The following is an 18,584-nucleotide window of genomic DNA, read 5'->3' on the forward strand; positions in this document are numbered from 1 at the left end:
TTACAGCTCTGTTTGTTAGTGTAGGTGTGTATATATGTGTGTACTTTGTTGCATACCTCAATGTGATTATTGCGATTGTAGTGCAAATTGAGCACGCGATATAATTCACTATCTCCAGCAATCAACAGATCATCGGGTGTCTTGATGCCTTCAGTGACAGCTTGTCGTGCATATTTCTCCATTTGTATGTAGTAGAATTCTCTGCAGATGCGTAGATGAGGAATATGTTTGGTTTCGGTCAGTATACTAAATAGCTATACTTTGTTTTGATTTTTTGTTTTTGTTTGGTTTAAAATTGATTTTTATTTTTTTTTGGTTTTTGAAACAGCATTCAAATTTACGAAATCATAGTAAAAGTTGTAAGAAATCATAGAAAGAGGATACAGTAAGATAAACGAAACGAAACAGAAACAGTCAACGAGAAAGTAAAAAACAACCAAAGTCGAATTCATAAGCAAAGACTTTTCTCATGCATTCACCCCAAACGAAAAACAAAACAAAGAAGGAAAGATTTCCTACTGGCTTGCACTCATACGTTTGCTGTTCCATTCTGTCTGATGCTAAGCCTATACCGACTGCCTCTTGCCTGCATGGGCTTAATGCATTATATTGGATCGACTTTGCAATATGACATTATTAATAAATTTGCAGCATACTCTTAGGCGCGCCATTCTGTTCTACCCTAAAAGCCTCGACTTTGTCTCTCTCTCTCTGTGTGTGTGTGTGTGTGTGTGGGTGTGATTTTTGTGCTTCTTTGTTGTAAAGAATTTTTAATAAATCTCAAATGTGCAACGACAGCGCTGAGGGCTGCTGGCTGCAGTACTGCACACAGACACATGCATACATATATATATTAATCTACATATATATGCTGGCGCCGAACGTGCAAGTAAACGGGCAGCGTCTTCTTCTGCTTGCGGTTAGCTTCCCCCCTGGGTGGGCCAATGCCTAACTGTTCGCCTGGCCGCCCCTTGCCCGTCCCTTGCCCGCCTGCCTGCCAATTGTCTAGTGGTTGGGGACTTAATTAGCAAGTGCAGCGGTGCCTCAGTGGTGCTGTTTATGCTCCTCGTGTTGGCTGCTGTGTCGCCGCCTTGTTTAGTCAAGTGATTTGTGTCCGGGGCCGTAGCAACTGCCGCCTCTATGTATATGTGTGTGAGTGTGTGTGTGTGTGTGTGTGTGTAAGTGATTGCTTGTCTTTTTCTAATGAAAAGTCCTCGCTCTACCCCCAGCCCTCAGTCGTCTGTGCTACATTTGTTGCTGCCGCCCACTTGACAACGCTCCGATAATCGCGCTAATTTCAAGATTTCCCAGCAGTTGCAGCCAAATGCATTTCTCTGTGCATGTCTCTGGCTGATTTCTCTGTTGATTTTTCCAAACAATAAGCGCGAATTGCGCAAATAGAACCAGATTGCGGCACGGGGCTAGATGTCTTTGCCAGAGTCATTTTATTGAGAACGAGCACGAGAATGAGAACGAAGCCTGTCAAGCCACGAGGAGCTCCCCGGAGGCGGCTGCCACGCGCACTTGAACAGCAAATGCGAAGCTTTCCCTACAATGGACCGATGCCCATAATGAGCAGAGATGAGGCAAACGCAAGAAGCCAACGGTACAAATTGCGACAGAATATCTGTCCCCACCTCAGTCTTTGTGTGTGTGTGTGTGTGTGTGCGTGTCAGTGTGAGCCTTTGTTAAGGCTTGCAACAATATCTGAAAACTGTGGCTAGGGCGCTCCGGGCCGGGTGCCTATAGTTATTAGGCGTTTGGCAACAAAGCTTTGCCTACTTGTAGCCCCGTGTGTGAAAGGCACAATATTTTGTGTGTGTGATAATGCAATTAGCTTTGGGTTCTCACATGTTTTTGTTGCTTTTGCTTTTGCTGCTGCTGCTGCTGCTGCTGCTGTTTGGCTTGAGGCTGGCATTCAAATGCCGCATCAAGTGTTGGGTGCCAGGAAAAGGAAGTTTAGCTAACTGCCTGCCATAAGTGTGTGCGCTGCGCCACTTAATTTAGATAATACGCTTCCAAACACACCCACACACACACACACTCTCACACACTCACTCACTCACATGCTGCACACAAAATGGCGCCAACGGATGTGCAGTCGCTGCTTTAACTAATTAGTTTATATAATTTTCGTAGCCTATTTACAATTCATATTTGGGCGTGGCACACGCCCACTTTGCAGCTAGCCAGCGACACACTAGAAACTGCATTAGTATGTGCGTGTCTCTATGTATGCGTGTGTTTGGAGGGGAGAGGCTGCGCCTGTGTCTGTGTGTATGTGTGTATGCGTGTGTGTGTCAAGTCTGCTTCTTTGCTACTTCTTTGCTTTCTTCAGAAGTGCCATTCACTTATGGTATGAATAGAGAATAAGTACATTAATAAGCTCACACATACTCACCCACACATATGCAGACATCTCTACCTCATACACTAATGAAGTAATTGGCAACACTTTATATATACATACATACATAAATATGTATAAATATGTAAGCATCGTTATATATATACTGAAATATGTGTGCGTGTGTGAGTATGTGTGTGAGTGTCTGTGTGTGTATGTCTATGTGTGTATGTATATACATTTATGTATTTTGTTTGCTGCTGTTGTTGTTGCTGTTCATTTCATGATATTTTCCTTTTTTTTTGGTTTTTATTTTTATTTTTTTATTAATTCAGCAAGATCTTTTCAGGTGGCTGGCTGCCTGGCCGGGGTTGGGGTTGCCTGTACTAAGCGCCAAAAGGACACTTAACCTCAAAAATGCTTCATGGAGAAACAAAACTCAAAAACAGAAAACAAAAACAAACAAAAAAGAAAAAAAAAAGCAAACACAAAAAACACATAGAAAGTCACATGTGTGTGTGTGTGAGTGTGTGTGAGTTCCTTGCATATCCTTGAGCGCCTTTTGCCAGTTGAGGGCTGGGTGGCCATTATGCGCGTCTCTCCAGGCGCGACTCTCAAGTAGCTGCCCCGCCCCCCGCCCTCAACAAATGCGCGCCAGCCAAAGAAACGAGCTCCTGCTGCACTTGCCCCTAACTGGCAGTCAGTCAAACAAACTAATTAGCCCGCCTCCCCACCATGTGGGTGAGTCTGTCTGTATGTGTGTGTGTGTGTGTGTGTGGACATGCATGGTCCTTTGGCTGCTTTCTTTTCATTATTTGCATTTGCCATAAGAGTGAAGGCAGATAATGCAATTATATAAGTGCCATACAAATACAAAAGCCACTTTTCCTAATTAGCCCGCACAAAGGCGAAAAAGAGTGGCAAGAAATGCCAACACTTGCCCCAAACCATCCGCTCCGGCCCGCCCCCGCCCCGTCTCTAAAATTGAGGGGGCGCATTCTTTTTTAATAAAGCAGCAGCCGCTGCAACTTTCTTTCACACTTCAAACATGCGAAAATGGAAAAATGCTCGAGCATCCTTGGCCAGGACTATCAACGGACCCTTTTGCATTTTCTTAAGTGGCCACTGAAAGTGGCATGCAACATGTTATTAGTCCTCTAATGTGTCTGATGTATGTGTATGTGTGTGTGCGTGTGTGTGTGTGTGGGAAACTCATAATGTTCAACTGTTGTGAACTGTGCAAGAGATTGAGTGCTAATTTCCTTGACTTCCCATATTAAAAACGAAACAAAATTACACGAGATAAAAAAGAAGAGAAAATAAAAATGCAAAATAAGTTGAGTTAAGTAATTGAGAAATAATAAAAAAAAAAAAAAACAAGGAACCGTTACTAACTGAGCCGACCTACCCCTAAGCATAAAGCACTGGGAAATGGAAACGGAAAGGAAAAGAAACCGAAGCAAGCCAACGACATCAACAAAAATATTCCCACCCATTTTAACCTCAGCAGTCGAAAGTTGAAGTCGCAAAAGAAATAGAGAATAGAAAGGGATAAGATACGCCAAATGAAATTCCCATGCAAAGTCGCCTTCAGTCATAGGAGATTTCTTTGGGGCAGCAACCCTTAAGAAACTACCCAGGACAAACAAAAGAATTCGTAAAGGACGAATGAGGGAAAAACCCGTGCCACGATTTCTCAGTGCGCAGGTAAGAATTGAGGCGAATTTCTTAAGACGTTGCGCATGTCTTAAAGCAAATCGGGGCAGGAGCTAGGGGTAGGGGGTAGTTGGCTAAGCACGAGCAACAACAAGGGACAGCTGCTAAGCCAAGTGTGTCTGTCTGTGTGAGTGTCTGTGAATGTGTGTGTTTTGTTAGGGGCTGAAATCAAAATCCAGGTGAACTATTGTATTGTCGCGTGGTTAGCTGCAGATGTGCCTCGCATTTGGCGCGAAAAGCGAACTGCAGAGCTGCAGAGCTGCAGGATCCGTGCTCAAAAGTCTTTGCCAGCTGTCGTTTACCGATGCATAGATATATACATACATATATATATATGTATATTATTTTTGGCAACTTCTTGCGCCCATAGATAGGTCTGACAGTCAAATGGATTGCAAATGCCAAACAATTCTACCGGAGGGGCTGCGCGATGGCTGGGGCTTCGTTGCATTGCATGCGCCGAGGCGTCAGTTGTGCGATTTCTTGAGTGCAAGTCAAGGATTCGACAGTTGGCAATCGAATTGAATTTGGAATTTTTGTTGAAGTGCCTGACAGATTTACAAATGTTCTAATAATATACGCTAACGGAATAACACAAATGAAATCATAAAAATGAATGCTGCTTGAGTAAGAGTTACACAATAGAGACAGATACAGTTATATATATATGTATATAGGTATATAGTTAAGTAGAGGGCGTGCTGTGGAGGCGTGTGCAACTTACCGGAAGTTCGAGAACCATTTCACCAATTGTGCTGTGTTGTTCTTGTTAAACTTGATGTCCGGGAAGTACATCTTGAGCACCGCCGAGCTGGGATAGCGCACCCAGAAGAACATCAGCTTGGCCTTGCGCAGGTGCATCGGTGTCAATGTTGAAGAGTGCAGAGGAGTTAAGGATTCACAATGATTGCTAAATTTGTTCAAGTACATGTGTGGATACATATTGGGGGTATATAGATATAGATATAGATATAGTCAATGCAGTTTGCTCCCAAAGAAATTGCCATGTCAGTGCCAAGTAGCGGAGCGGAGGGGCTCTAAGGTTCGCCTTTCGCCGTTGCCCTCTCGAGTGTTGCAAAGCCAGCAATAAATGCCAATAATGAACGTCTAAGGGCGAATAGTGTGCCCCGGTAGTGGTGGCAGGGTCTTTGCAGAGCTTTGCCACTTGGCGTTGGCTTGATTGAAAAACAACTGCGAGAATGAGAAAAATTGACGAGCGACAGAGTATGCCACGAATCCTGAATGCTCTACTTTCAAAGTGGTTGCGTATAAATTGAAATGGAAATGGAAATGAACTATGACTTGCCTATATACATTGATAATCTTTTGCTATCCCAGCTTCCTTGTTATAAGATATAGAGCTGAAATAGCCAAAGTAGTTGAAGGCAACTAGAAACTCTTATGAGCCAGAGGTAAGGGTATTTCGAGCATGAATTCAGGTCTGCTTAGTGGGCCGCAGGGGCGGGGGTAGCAACACTTGGAGCACATTGCAATTGGCTGCGCCGATTGAGCATTGATTTTTCTGATTGCCGTTGCCGTTGCTGTTGCTGTTGCTGCGATTGCAAATGCAACTCAAGCCAAGAGGCGGTCGAGACCGAGACGACGTCGACCACGATGATGACTTGAGGGCTGGCTGCTCGTTGGCTGTGTTTTTGGGTGGCTTGACTGCCGCTGGGGGAGGGGGAGGGGGAGGGAGGAGCATTGCAATGGCAATAAATAAGGTTTTGATTACATTTTATAAAAGAATTTAGTTGAAATGGGTAAATAAATAAACTGAAGAAGACACTTGATTGGTTTCGTTTTGTAAGCAAGGCCCCTTTGGGTTTCCGTTCAGGTAAATGCACTTAAGTCCCTACTTGCACCCGCTGCACCACTTGGCACTGTTGGACCATGGACTGGACTGGGGGTAAACTCACTTGACCATTAGCATTGAATGCTCTCCGGGCAGCTGCTCGTGCTGCTGTAGTTGTTGTTTTAAAAAGGATATAGTAGGCTGCATGCCATCGAATGTCATGTCGGCCGAGTTGCACTCGGACTGCCGATCCTGGGCGTCCATGACGGCTCGCAGGCAGGTCTTGTAGTCCGGCGAGCCGCCATGGTGGGCGGCTGCCAGTAGAGCGGGATGTAGCATCGTTGGCGGATGTGGCAGTGGCGGTGAGTCGCGCGAGTCCATTAGAGCGCCAAGGCTGCCGGGCGGACTCGATGAGAGCTGCATCTGATGGTGGTGCTGGTGGTGCATTTGTGCAGCGGTGGGCTGGCCCCCATGTGGCGGACCGTGTGGACCCGGCGCCGCATGCGGATTAAAGAATGGACTGTACGGCGAAAAGACCTTGGATTCGTGTAGCGATGGATTTGGTATGGCCACCGATGTGGGCAAGGACACTGGCATCATGGGTGGTGGTGGTGGTGGAGGCGGGTGGTACGTGCCAGAGGATTGACCGCGGCCCGTTGGGCTCTGTGCGGGCGTGGCATTGTTGTTGTTGCTGCTGCCGTTGTTACCCTGCTGCTGCTGCTGCTGTTGCTGCTGTTGCTGCTGCTGCTGCTGCTGTTGTTGCTGTTGTACGGCAGCAACTGCTGCTGCTGCGGCCGCTGCCTGTCCACTGGGCGGCACAACGCCATCCTGAGCCAGAATCCGGCTGACGGTGCGCGGAGTAATGCGTGTATCGGTCACCTTATGACGCTTCTTCTTCGGTGTCACCACCAGGCTCAATGCCTCGTTCTGCTCCAGCTGCTGTTGCGTCTGTTGGGCGGTTTGCTGCTGCTGCTGTTGCTGTTGCTGCTGCTGTGCGGCCTGCTGCTGCTGCTGTTGCTGTTGCTGCTGCTGCTGTTGATCGGGCGGCAGGCAGAAGGGACTTGCCATCGAATTGTAGAGCGCTGCCGCAGCTACCGGATTCATGCCTTGCGGCGTTTTGGGCGCCTGAAACATGGCCGCTGCTGTGGGCGAGGGACGTATGTGAGGTGGTGGTATATTAAGTGAACTTAAGCTATTGTTAGTTGCATTCGATTGATTAACACTATTGACCGCATTGCTTCCAGCAACAGCCACATCGCTCGCCTGTTGCTGCTGCTGTTGCTGCTGCTGCATGGCAGCCGCGGCGGCAGCATGATGCATTTGCAGGCCCATGGCGGCGGCAGCAGCGGCCGCGGGTGAGGCAAACGACAATTGATTGCCATTGAGACGGGGCGCAGCAATCAGTTGCTGGCAATTGGGCAATTGCTGCTGTGCAGCTGCCATTGCAGACATCACTTGCGATTGATTGAGAGGCTGCTGTTGCTGTTGCTGCTGTTGGTGCTGTTGTTGTGCGGCCTGTTGCTGCTGCTGCTGTTGCTGTGCAAGTTGCTGCTGCTGCTGTTGACTGACAGTGCTGCTGCTGGTGCTGCTGCTGCTGTTGCCCTGACCCTGACTCGCTTGCTGCTGACTATTAGCTAGTAGTAGTGAGGCGTTATTGTTACCTGATTGTATGGCCGATGCCGATCCGCTCTGGGCGCCCGAGTTGGCGTTGCTGCTGCTGCCGCCGTGGCCGCGATCCGCGACGACCTTTGTGCGCGGCGACTTGCGATCGAGTATCTGGGAGGCCAGCATCAGATCCTTGTTGAGCTGCTCGGCAGCTGCGGTCACCGAGTCCGCCTGCTTGCTGAAGAGGCGCCGCTGGTGCACGAACCGAGTGACAATCGTATCCACCAGGGCGGACAGCGATGTCGTTATCTCCGACTTGAGCACATCGGCCAGGCCCTCCAGATCGGTGCCGGACATGCGCATCATCGAGCTATTGCTGCTGCTGTTGTTGTTGCTGCTCTGCTGACGCAGCATTTGGAACTTCTCGGACAGCTCGGACTTCAGTGCGCTGTGTGCGGCAGCGGCGCCACCCATGCGCGTAGGCAAGCGAGCGGGTGGATGGAGCTGGACGCGTGGTGTGGCAGCGGCAACATGTTGCTCGAGCTGCTGCTGTTGTTGCAACTGTTGCAGATGTTGCTGTTGGCGCTGAATCTGCTGCTGCTGCTCCTCCTTGCGTCGCTGCTGCTCCTGCTCCTGCTCAAAGCGACGTTGCTGCTCTTGTTGCGCCTGTTGTTGTTGCTGCTGTTGCTGCTGCTGCTGTTGTTGCTGCTGTTGCTGTTGCTGTTGCTGCTGCTGCTGCTCGGCAGCCTCTTTGGCCATGCGCGCCTCCTGCTCGAAGAAGAACTGTTGGTACATTGCAGCGGCATGCGACATGTCGCCCATGTGTTGCAGCAGAGGCGGAAAGCCTTGCGGCAGCGCAGGGTGCGGCACACCCACTAGGGGATTGTGCTGCTGCAGCTTGCCGGACATCATTTTGCTCATCATCTGGGTGAGCATGTTGGGCGTGGTGACGGCGGTATTGTCGCTGCTGCTCTTGTTGCTGCTGTTGCTCTGCGGCTTCAGCGTGGGCGAACTGGAGCCAGCCCGCTCCACTGAATCCTTGGGCGTCGACTCGCTGAGCGTGGGCGAATGGGAGAGATCGATGTCATCGTTTTGTTGCGGCTCCTGCTCTGGCTCCGGCTCCTGTTCCTGCTCTTGCTCATGCTCCTGCTCCATGCTTTCCATGTCCTGTTCATTGTCATTGTCCAGCTCCTGGCACTCTGACTCCTGCTCCATGCGCGTGCACAGCTGCACGTACTTCTGCTGCATCTCGGCCAGCTGCTCCTGCATGGAGCGCAGCTGCGACTTGAGCGCATTCTTCTCGACGCGCTTCTGTTGGATCTGCGGCGACTCCAGCTCGTTGGACTCACTGTCCTCCTGGTCGAGCATCATGCTCTGCAGATTGAGTCCGAAGTTGAGGCCCGCCGCAGCGGCCACATAGCGTTCCATGGCATGCTGCTGGGGCTGGTAAAGCTTGCGCTTCTTGCAGCCATTCACCTGCAGCTGGCCGGCCTGCGCCGTGACCGAGGAGGGACTGCATCGCATGCTGGACACGATGTTCTCGACGCGTGCGCGCTTCAGCTCCATGCCCGGTTTCTTCAGACAGGTGGAGCTGCTGTTGGCGTCCCGTTTGGTCTCAATGCAATCGTCGTCATCATCCTCGTCGTCCTCGTCGTCCTCGATGATGTCGTCGTTGTCCAGCACCTCGTCCTTGCTGTTTGCCAGCAGCATCATGTCCGAGTGGCTGGGCGACGACAGCGACTCCAGATCCGAGTTGCGCGAATGGCCATGCCCACTCAGGCCCAGCAGCTCCACCTCCTCGAGCATATCCTCCACGGTCTCCTTTTTGGTGGGCAGCACTTCATTCTGCAGCTGTGACTCGGCCACCGCTGCAGGCGTGGCACGCTCCTCGCGCTGCATGCTGTCCAGGGAATCGGAGGACTTGCGTCGCAGGCTGCCATTGCTGGCGATGCTGTTGCTGCTGCTGTTGTGGCTGTTGCTGCTGCTGCTGCTGCTGTGGCTGTGGCTGCTGCCGCCGTGTGGCGAGTGTGGCGCATGTGTTGTTGCATGCGTGCCCATCAGCTCGGGCTCACTTTTGATTTTGATCTCTGGCATTTCACAGTCCTCGATCAGGTTGATGCTCTCAGAGACAACATTGTTGTTGTTGTTGTTATTGTTGTTGTTGGTGGTATTGTTGTTGAGCTTGGAGTGGAGTTCCTGTTGTTGCTTCTCCTGCTGTTGCTGCTGTTGTTGCTGCTGCTGCTGTTGCATAGCAGTGCGCAGCTCCTGATCGAGCTGCATCAGCTCCTTTTTGCCCTGCAATATATTTCGCAGCATGTGATGTGCAACCAAATCGTGCTGCAACTGCTGCTGCTGCTGCTGTTGCTCGTGCGTGTTGTTGGCGCCACCGTTCAACGAACTCACCGAAGCAGCACGCGGCGGCGAGCCACCAGCAACATCAGATGCTGCTGCTGCTGCCGCTGCCCCAAGATTTCCATCCAGCGATCGATCGCTGCTGTTCGACACACGGCGACTGTTGCCGCCTTTGGGCGTCGAGGAATGCGCCGATCCTGGCGATATCGAGGCATTGATATTGCTGCCATTGCTGAGCGGTATGTTGTTGTTGTTATTGTTGTTGTTATTGAGCAATTTACTGGTATTGAGACTGTTGACCAGCCCGGCCGCACTTAGCAGCTCGGCACTGGTGGCCGTCTCCATGGCTGCTGCCAACATTGCATTGTCCAGAGTCTGTGGCAGCCCACTGGTGGCATCCTGTGCCTGCTTCATTTGCCGCCCGAACAGCTCGTTTAACATTTTCGCCGAGGAGCCGCCAAAGAGATTGCCAAAGGCTGCCGTCAGCAGCGATGAAGCGGAGTTCACGGAGCCCGGCGAACTGCAGCCGGATAGAGCTGTAGCTGATGTTGTTGCTGGTGTGGCAATTGTTGTTGCGATTGGACTTGGGTTCGAGTTGTTTGTGTTGCTGTTATTGTTGTTGCTGTTGTTGTTGTTAGTGTAGAGTGCACCACCAGCGGCACCCGCAGTAGCCGCAGCAGCGCTACTCATGAAGGCAGCGGTTGCCGTTGCGCCGCCGTTGCTGCAGCTATTATTGTTAACACTATTACCAACACTGTTACTGTTTAAATTACTATTACTGTTACTGATATTGCTGCTGTCTTTGCTCAAGGATCGCGTGCGCGTGCGACGATTTCTCACTAAGCTCGCTGTCGATGTCGAGTTCGTGTTCGAGTTATTGCTGTTGTTGTTGTTGTTACTGTTACTGTTGCTGTTGCTACTGTTACTACAATTGTTGGCAACTTTGGTTGCTGTCGGCGCTGTAGTCACTGGTTTTTTAGCCGCGCACGTTGTTGTCTTGTCGACGGCCGTTGACTGACTGATTTGTCGTTTGTGTGCGTTGCGGCGACTACTACGACTGCGACTGCGACTGCGGCTGCGACTGCGACGGTTACTGTTGGCTGGCGCTGCCGCCGTTACAGTCGTCGTCGTCGTCGTCGCCTTGCAGTTGCCTTCGATTACGACGACGTCGTCCGAGTCAGAGTCGCCCTCGTCGTTGTCGTCGTCGTCCGAATCGCTGCTGCCTTTGCCTTTGCAATGCTTCTCCGCTTCGCTAGCGTTTTCGCCGCAATTCGCCGCGTCGTCGCTACCGTTTATTTGTATTGGTGTATTTGTGAGACTGTTGCCGTTGCCGTTCCCGTTGCTTGCCTGTAGTGGCTGCAGTGTTGTTGGTGGTGGCAGGGCAATCGCTGCGCTCTTCGCCTGCTGTGGGGGTTGCAGCTTACACTCAGCTTCTGCTTCCAATGATGTTGTTGTTGCCGTCGCCTTCAGCAGCACATCGTTCTCATCGCTGTACAAACCAAAACAGTCCGCGTCGTACTCCTCTGATGACATCATAAGATGATGCCAAACAGCAGCAGCAGCCCGCACTCGCCTCTCCACGTTGCCTCTCCGTCGCCTTCGCCGCGTTACTCTCTAGCACTGTCAGTTGCGCTCTCACAGCGTCGGGCACACACATGCAGGAAGCCTCTTCTCCTGCTAGCGAAACGCGAGAGCGATTACTTCGCCTTGGCTTCGATTGGTTGTTAGCGATATTGTCGGCGCTGTCGTGTCGCCTTCTCCTTCTCCTTCTGTTCCTCTCCTCAATTGAGTGTAGTAATTCGCCGCTGTTGCGCTCAGGCGGCGTATGCGTAATTTCAAGTTTAAGTCTTCTCAGTGGTCCGATCTGTAATCTTTTACTTTATCTTCTGCTTGCCGGTTGTATGTAGGTCCGAGTTATCGATGTGTGTGTGCGTGTATCTCTGTGCGCTTGTGTGTGTGTATTTGCTATGCTTCAAAACTTTCTAGCTGACCCGAACTGCTGGTTCTGTTCTTCTGATTGCTTATCCTTAGAACGGGCTAGCTCTATATATCTGTTTCTCCCTCTTACTCGCTTTTGATGTCTTCGTTTAGATGCGCCGAACGTTGAAATTTTGCTTTCACTCAACTTATTTGTCGAAATGTTACAATTCAAAATTGTTCGCGTTGTTGTTGACAGTTTGTTGCAGTTGCAGTTCCAATTGTTGTTGCTGTTGCTGTTCCTGCTGTTGATTTTGCGTCTACGTTTTCTACGTTTTTTTCTGCGTTTTCTAATTGTGAATTTTGTTTTGAATTTTCGTTCCACCACCACACACATGCGAATGTCCTTTGCATTTAATGTTGTTTAAATTTGTTTTGATTTCGTTTTCTCTTCTTGTTAAGGTCTTCGTTTAATTTTTGTTCTTTTTCTTGTCCTTTGCGTATTTTGTTTGTCGTTAGGTTTCGCTTTGATATATAATTCTCCAAAAGTGTTTTTCGGCTTCTTTTGTCGAGAACTTGCGTAGAAATTTGTTCGTTTTCGTTTTGTTTTGTTTTTGTATTTTTGTTTTTTAAGTTTTTGCTTTTATTTTGACTTTCTTTTTGTTGTTGTCTTGAATAATCGTTGCTTGCGCTCAAAAAGTGTTTCTGCGAATATAAAAGATGAAGTCGCAAAAACCTTGCTAAATAAAAATACCCAAAAATTTGTACATAAACAAGCAATTTAATTGCGAAAAACAGAGCGAGATGGTTGCCTAAGGGCTGAGGTCTCAAGGGGAGGATGGGAGGCAGTGTTGGGGTTAGGAGTTGCGTGTGAGAGTGGGGGTGTTTAAATGGAAAGTAAAAGTGGCGCACCAAAAGCTTTTGGTTTGGGTGGCCACTTGATTGGTTGGTGCTTGGTTACAGTTGGGGGTTGGCTCTGCTCGCCTGGCCTTTGCCCTTGCCTCATCTGTACGGGCAGAGGGATGTAGCTGGAAGCTGTATATCTAAGTAAATGTGTGTGTGTGTTGTGCTTAGTCCTTAATTCAGCTAAATACAACCCTTTGGCCTTTTACAAACAGCGACAGGTTTTTATCTAATTTCTCCACTTGAGCTTATTTAGCTGGCGATTTCTTTTTGTGTCTGCGTGGCACACTCCATTGCCCCTCATTCCATCACCCTCGCCCTGCCTCCCTCATCCACACAATTATCATTTACCATATACGTGAACAATAAATAGAGATAACGTGTGTTATATGTTCGCTGATAAACAAGTTTGACTTACTTTCGGCACAGCTACAGATACTTCTATGCACAGATACACAGATACACAGATACTTTTGCGTGCGGCCAACGAAATGAATGCGTAAGCACACAAAATAATCAATAAGAGAACTTTGGAACTGGGAAACTTTCGGCCAGCACATAATGCCGATTTAGGGGCGTTTCTAGTCTCGAGTTTCGTATCTATAAGTAGATTTACTCAATATCTAAATGTCTTTGTCTTCCCTAGAGATATTTATAATTATTAAAATATGTTTAAAAAATAATATTTAAATAAATTATAAATTGTCTCAAATTTGTTTAGTAATAAAAGTCTAGTTTTCAGCTAAATCACGATTATTAAAAATAAAAAAAAATTATTGAAATTTGCATAAAATATTTAGACTATTGGCAAATTAATTTATTTAATAGCTCACTAAACGCTACATAAATAGCATATTTAAAAACGTATAAATAATAAACTTGATAATTAAGTGAATAATTTTAAAAACTTGATTTAATATCTGATATTTATTTTGATAAATGGAAATGCAGCTCGCATAAGTTTGTCAAGCTCTTCAGAAATATAATTTTACGATTCAAGGCTTAATAGCTCGCATTGTCTGTAGTTGAAGAAAGCGGGTTTCATTCAGGGTAGTCGTGTCTGTATTTGTATAAATGCCATATGCAGTTTTCCAAGAACCGAATCCTCCCCTACGGGAGGCGCCGTTTTAAAGCATTGCCATGACAACAAAGTCGCGTTTGCCATCTAATTGCATTGGAATGCAGCTCTCCAGGCAGAGCAGAGCTGAGCGAAGCAACTAACCAACCCGCCCGTTGCCCAAGTCAATGTCAACAAAACTACGTCCAACCCCACCCTTATGTGTGTCCTGCTCCTTGTTGTCCCTCTGTCCCTATGACTGTGCCTGTGCCTGTGCCTGCGCCTCTACCTCAAAGCAACTGTACTTAGCAAGCGTGCAGCTTGCAAGGCAACGGTAAAGAGCCACCCCTATATTATATATGGTGGTATATCAAGGATCAAACTTGGGCTTGGAACATTGGGATATTAGGCTAGCAGCAGCACAAATGCCGCTGCACTCGCAGATCTTTCATCAATATATATGTATATATGTATTTTCAAAAATATTTCAGTCGAAGATTTACCACAAACAAAGCGTTATTATTTTTCTCCGTCGTTCATCATAGATCCTCCTGCAATATATAGAAAGCATAGTAAAAATTTGTTAATGATTGTGTCTGAATTATATGTACTTAACTAGTTATCTTATCAAAAGTTCAATGCACTTAATGCAAACGGTTTCTTCGTCTAACAACCCTTAGAGCCCGACTCAAAACTAACATATGGCCCATTTCATAGTTGAGATAGAGCAGTAAGGATCAAGGAAAGTTACTTCCCTATGAAGTAGCCCACCTACGTACGATAACGAAATATCAAACGCCAGCAGCGCACATAATTACAGCCTTAACACATTTCTATAGACACCCTGTCGACGTGTCCTTGTTCATTGCTTTGCCAAGCGGGCGGACGCACAGAATGTATGTATGTATGAATGAATGTACGAATTTCTTTGTAGAGGGTGCTTGAAGAAGAAAATGTATTGAAAGATTTTTTAAAAATATTTGAATTTTTTTTTTATCAAGAAATATTTTAAAATGTTTTTTTTTGTTTTTTTTTTTTTTTTTTTTTTTTTTTTTTTGACAAGTAAGTAAAAAATAGTCAAACATTTTTCGATAGTTATTACAATTTTATATGCATTTTAGAAGTATTTCAAAATATTTCTGGATTTTAATTTAAATAAAAAAAAAAGTATATATGTATATATATTTTTTAATCGAAATTAATAAAAGATAATCACTGGCACAATTTTTTGCTAATAAATAAAAAATAAGAGATTAGGTTTTTTTATTGTTACCGATTATTATAGAATTATTGATTAATAATGAATGAATTATATATATTGAACCGAAATTAAATTTATCATTGGTAATAAAACCAACAGAGTATATATTCTATCCTGTAAACCATTTGATAATATCAACTAAATATTTTCTTTATATTTTTTTCCAATTTTCTTATGACATATATTTTGATTGTACATTTGAAATCTATGCTGCAGTGTCGTCCAAGTTTTAGTCCTTAAATATTTTACATATATACTCCCTTTGTTTCTACTTTTAAAACCAGACCACAGCTCATACGTGGCATGCACACACGCAGACACACACATCAAAACACACATACACCAAACAGTTGTAACGTGTGCTAGGCGAATGTATCTCAAAGTGTGCTTTGGAATGTGCCTTCACAGATCGCGGCACACGGTAATGTACCCATCATATCTGCCGCCTGCCTACAGTCAGCTACCTACAAAATGTATAAAGTGTGGCATGGCCATGTGTTCTCCTGCCCAACCCCTCCTGCATTGGTCGTTGTTTTAGCCGGGTGTCATCATTAAAATATGCTTTGGCTCAAGTCGGGCTAGCTGGTTCGGCTACACTGCTGGCGACACTTGGACACTAAAGTGGACGCAATTGCGTTACGGTCAACTGACTTTAAAATCCGTTAAAAAGTTTAGAACAGCAACGAACAAAAATATGACAGCGCATGGCCCAGCAGTTAGATAGATAGATAAATAGATAGATAAATGAAATTAGTGACCATTTGCGACTTGTGTTAGAATTTCGATACAAAAAAGGTTCAACTGTAACTTCAGCTAGCTGCTCAAACTGGCAAAAATCACAGCATCATAGTGAGAGAAAGAGAGAGCGAGAGCGAGAGTGTGTGAGAGGTAGAGCTCTGTCTTGTGAATGCAACCCTCTGAAAGATCGACCCGTATGCGAGTTGTGAGGCACAGCTGATGACGATGATGATGATGATCGCAATCATGATCGCATGACAGGCAACAACAACAGGAATGAGTACGTGCCATAACTTGCAGCCACGAGCCGACTGCACACCTGGACACAAAGTGGGACTCTAACTCAAACTCAGCTTCGACTCGGTCTCGACTCTCGCTCTATGGCTCTATGCCTCAATGCGCGTGCCCACAAGCTGCTGACGATCGCAGGAAGGAAGCAGCAAGCAGCGAGCAGCCCAAAGGGGCGTTTTGCCTTCTGCCTGGTGGTGGTATTTGACATTTCAAAACAGAGATAGGGCGTAAGAGAGAGAGAGAGAGAGAGAGAAAGCGAGCGAGAGAGAGGAAGACTGGCTGGGTTCCGATTTCGTAGCATTACCTGAGAAGTGAAATGCTGTTGTCGTTTTCGTCTGTTTAGTTTGTTGGGTTTTGCGGAAGTTGTCGATCGCCTGGAAAGTTGGAAAAACACCTTTCAACTTGTTTGTGATAATTGCAAAACAAAGCCAAGCACAAACCCGAAACCAACCCACTGCCATCGTTAGCTAATCCTGAACGCAAAAGGACATTAAAATTATATTCACAAACTTTGCCAGTTGTTGCAGGAGAATTGCCAAACAACTTTGTGGCACAATTCAAGCGAAAATTATGCTAAAAGAAAATGTCCTTTATGGCGGCAAAGATTTTAATGTTTATGCGAAAAGTTTACCGTTAAGTCGGCGAAAGGCATTTGCCATAAACCCCAACTATTACAATAGGGTTATAACTGTATCCTGTCTGTGCATCTGCTAATCGAGCTATTTGTCTGGATTGTATTTCATTTATTTTCTAGGCTCCTTGACTTGCTGCCTCAGCTCTGTGATTGGCTGATAAGATAGAGAGGCGATAGTGCTGAATACATGAAAATACTTTTATAATCGCGATACCAATTTAGTCGCCATATGGCGAACTCTATAGATATCAATAAGTTCCAACAGCTCTCAAGTGGCACAACACCAGTAGCCCACATGGACTTTACACTGAGAGAAATGCAACTAACTCTAATGTATCAAATATAAATTGTATAAAATAAATGTGTCGCTAAAAAATAACACAAGTAATATTAAATATAATTGAAAATCAAGTAAAAATATCCAAAATGTCTAAGCTCTTACTTTTATATATAATTGTTAGCATAAAAACAATTTTTAACATATACTATTATTATTATATATATTTAATATACATTTACATTTATATAAAGTATTTAAATCTTTTATTTTAAATTAAAATTTTTTATAATTATAATAAAAATAAAAAATAATTTGTTTAGTTGAAAGCATTTTATTGTCTATTTTATTATAAAAAACTAAGAAATTATAAAAAAAATAATTACTAAAGTTCTTTATTTAAAAATATTTTTAAGAAATTGATAACAAAATATACTTATTTATTTTATGTCTATATATATAAATAAAAGAGAATTTATATATATATATATATTTCAGTAAACTCTAAATGATATTTTCAGTGTAGATTTCATATGTATTTATATATAAATAAACACATTTCTCTCAGTGTAGACATTGCACTTAGCCAGCTCAAAGTTGGTGAGCTCCAGTTGGTGGTCCCGCCTCCTGTTCCGCCCGCCTTAGCTCCACATACGAGTATCAATATCTACGAGGCATTTCTAGCTGCTCTTGTTGTTGTTGTTGTTTAGCACTTTTTGCGGTCGCTGTTTGTCGTGGCTGTGTGTGGTTGTTGTTGTTCTTGTTGCTGTTTGGGTTTTATTGTCTTTCAGTGCTTGATTAGATAGCTGCCGCACAAACACACACATCGACACACTCACACACGTACACGCAGAGCTGTGCGAGTAAAAAATGGCCATATGTGGCCAAGTTGTTCGGCATTGTGTGTGTTGTTTGCAAAGGCCCACAAAGTCCGGCTTCTTGCCTGAACTGAATATTGTTTTGTAGCTGCCTAGCGGCAGGCGCCGTGGCGAAGCTTTTGTCTATTACCTGATGTCCGTCACTGCAAATGTCCCACAGTCTGGCGTTCGTGTCTGTTGCTTATCGCGCTTTTAATATCAGAAAAAGTATAAAAAAAAGAAAAAAGTAAAAATATGCATGTGTGTCCAGGTCTGTATAGCCTCTCGTAGTAGTTGTTACCTTTCGCGCCGCTATCTATGCAGATATCTTTCTCTGTCCGCCTGCATGAAGCTAGTGGCGTGAGTGTATTCGTGTGTGTGTGTGTGTGTGTGTAGCATTAAAAACATTTTCATTGTAATCAAGCGTACTTTCTTTTATTATTATTATTTGCCTCTCTCTGTCTAATGCTAACGACGCAAATTACTCAAATGTATCTGCCAGATACTTTTTATTTTCTACTGTCGTGTGTAGCTCGCTCGCTTGCTCGCTTTATTTTCTGCTCATATATTATTTATTGATCGCGATAAGCGTCACGAAGCCAATTTCAACCGTAAACCAAATGATAGAGAAACACTCCAATTCCTCCATACACCCCCCCAGCCGCAGCCGCAGCTCACCTCAACCTCACCTCACCTGCAGCTTTTGCTCAAATACATATTTCATATGGAAAACTAGGTACAGTCACCGATTCACTGATTTCTTTTCATTCCTATATGTGAACATCCGCTTTGGTGCGTGGCAGTCCGCCGTCGTCCCCCCGCCGCTACCCTCAATTA

At 45.7% G+C, this 18,584-nt stretch overlaps 1 protein-coding gene across 15 annotated transcripts in view; it reads right to left on the reverse strand.

Annotated features, from left to right (window-relative positions):
- The window catches only part of pros (homeobox protein prospero), an 82,510-nt gene that overhangs the window by 17,445 nt on the left and 46,481 nt on the right, over positions 1–18,584 (reverse strand). For 14 of the 15 annotated variants that reach the window (XM_089475172.1, XM_089475177.1, XM_089475162.1 and 11 more), the window contains 4 exons: positions 14,193–14,240; positions 5,980–12,434; positions 4,788–4,973; positions 57–201 (listed from right to left, as the gene is read on the reverse strand). In XM_089475172.1, the coding sequence (XP_089331298.1) occupies positions 57–201; positions 4,788–4,973; positions 5,980–11,348 (5,700 nt within the window). In that variant the 5' untranslated portion in view covers positions 11,349–12,434; positions 14,193–14,240. The remainder of the gene's footprint in view (positions 1–56; positions 202–4,787; positions 4,974–5,979; positions 12,435–14,192; positions 14,241–18,584) is intronic. The other variant, XM_089475241.1, reaches the window with a different exon arrangement.

Source organism: Drosophila arizonae, chromosome 2 (genome assembly GCF_054131065.1).
Source record: "Drosophila arizonae isolate 15081-1271.41 chromosome 2, UAZ_ARI_1.0, whole genome shotgun sequence".
NCBI lineage: Eukaryota > Metazoa > Arthropoda > Insecta > Diptera > Drosophilidae > Drosophila > Drosophila arizonae.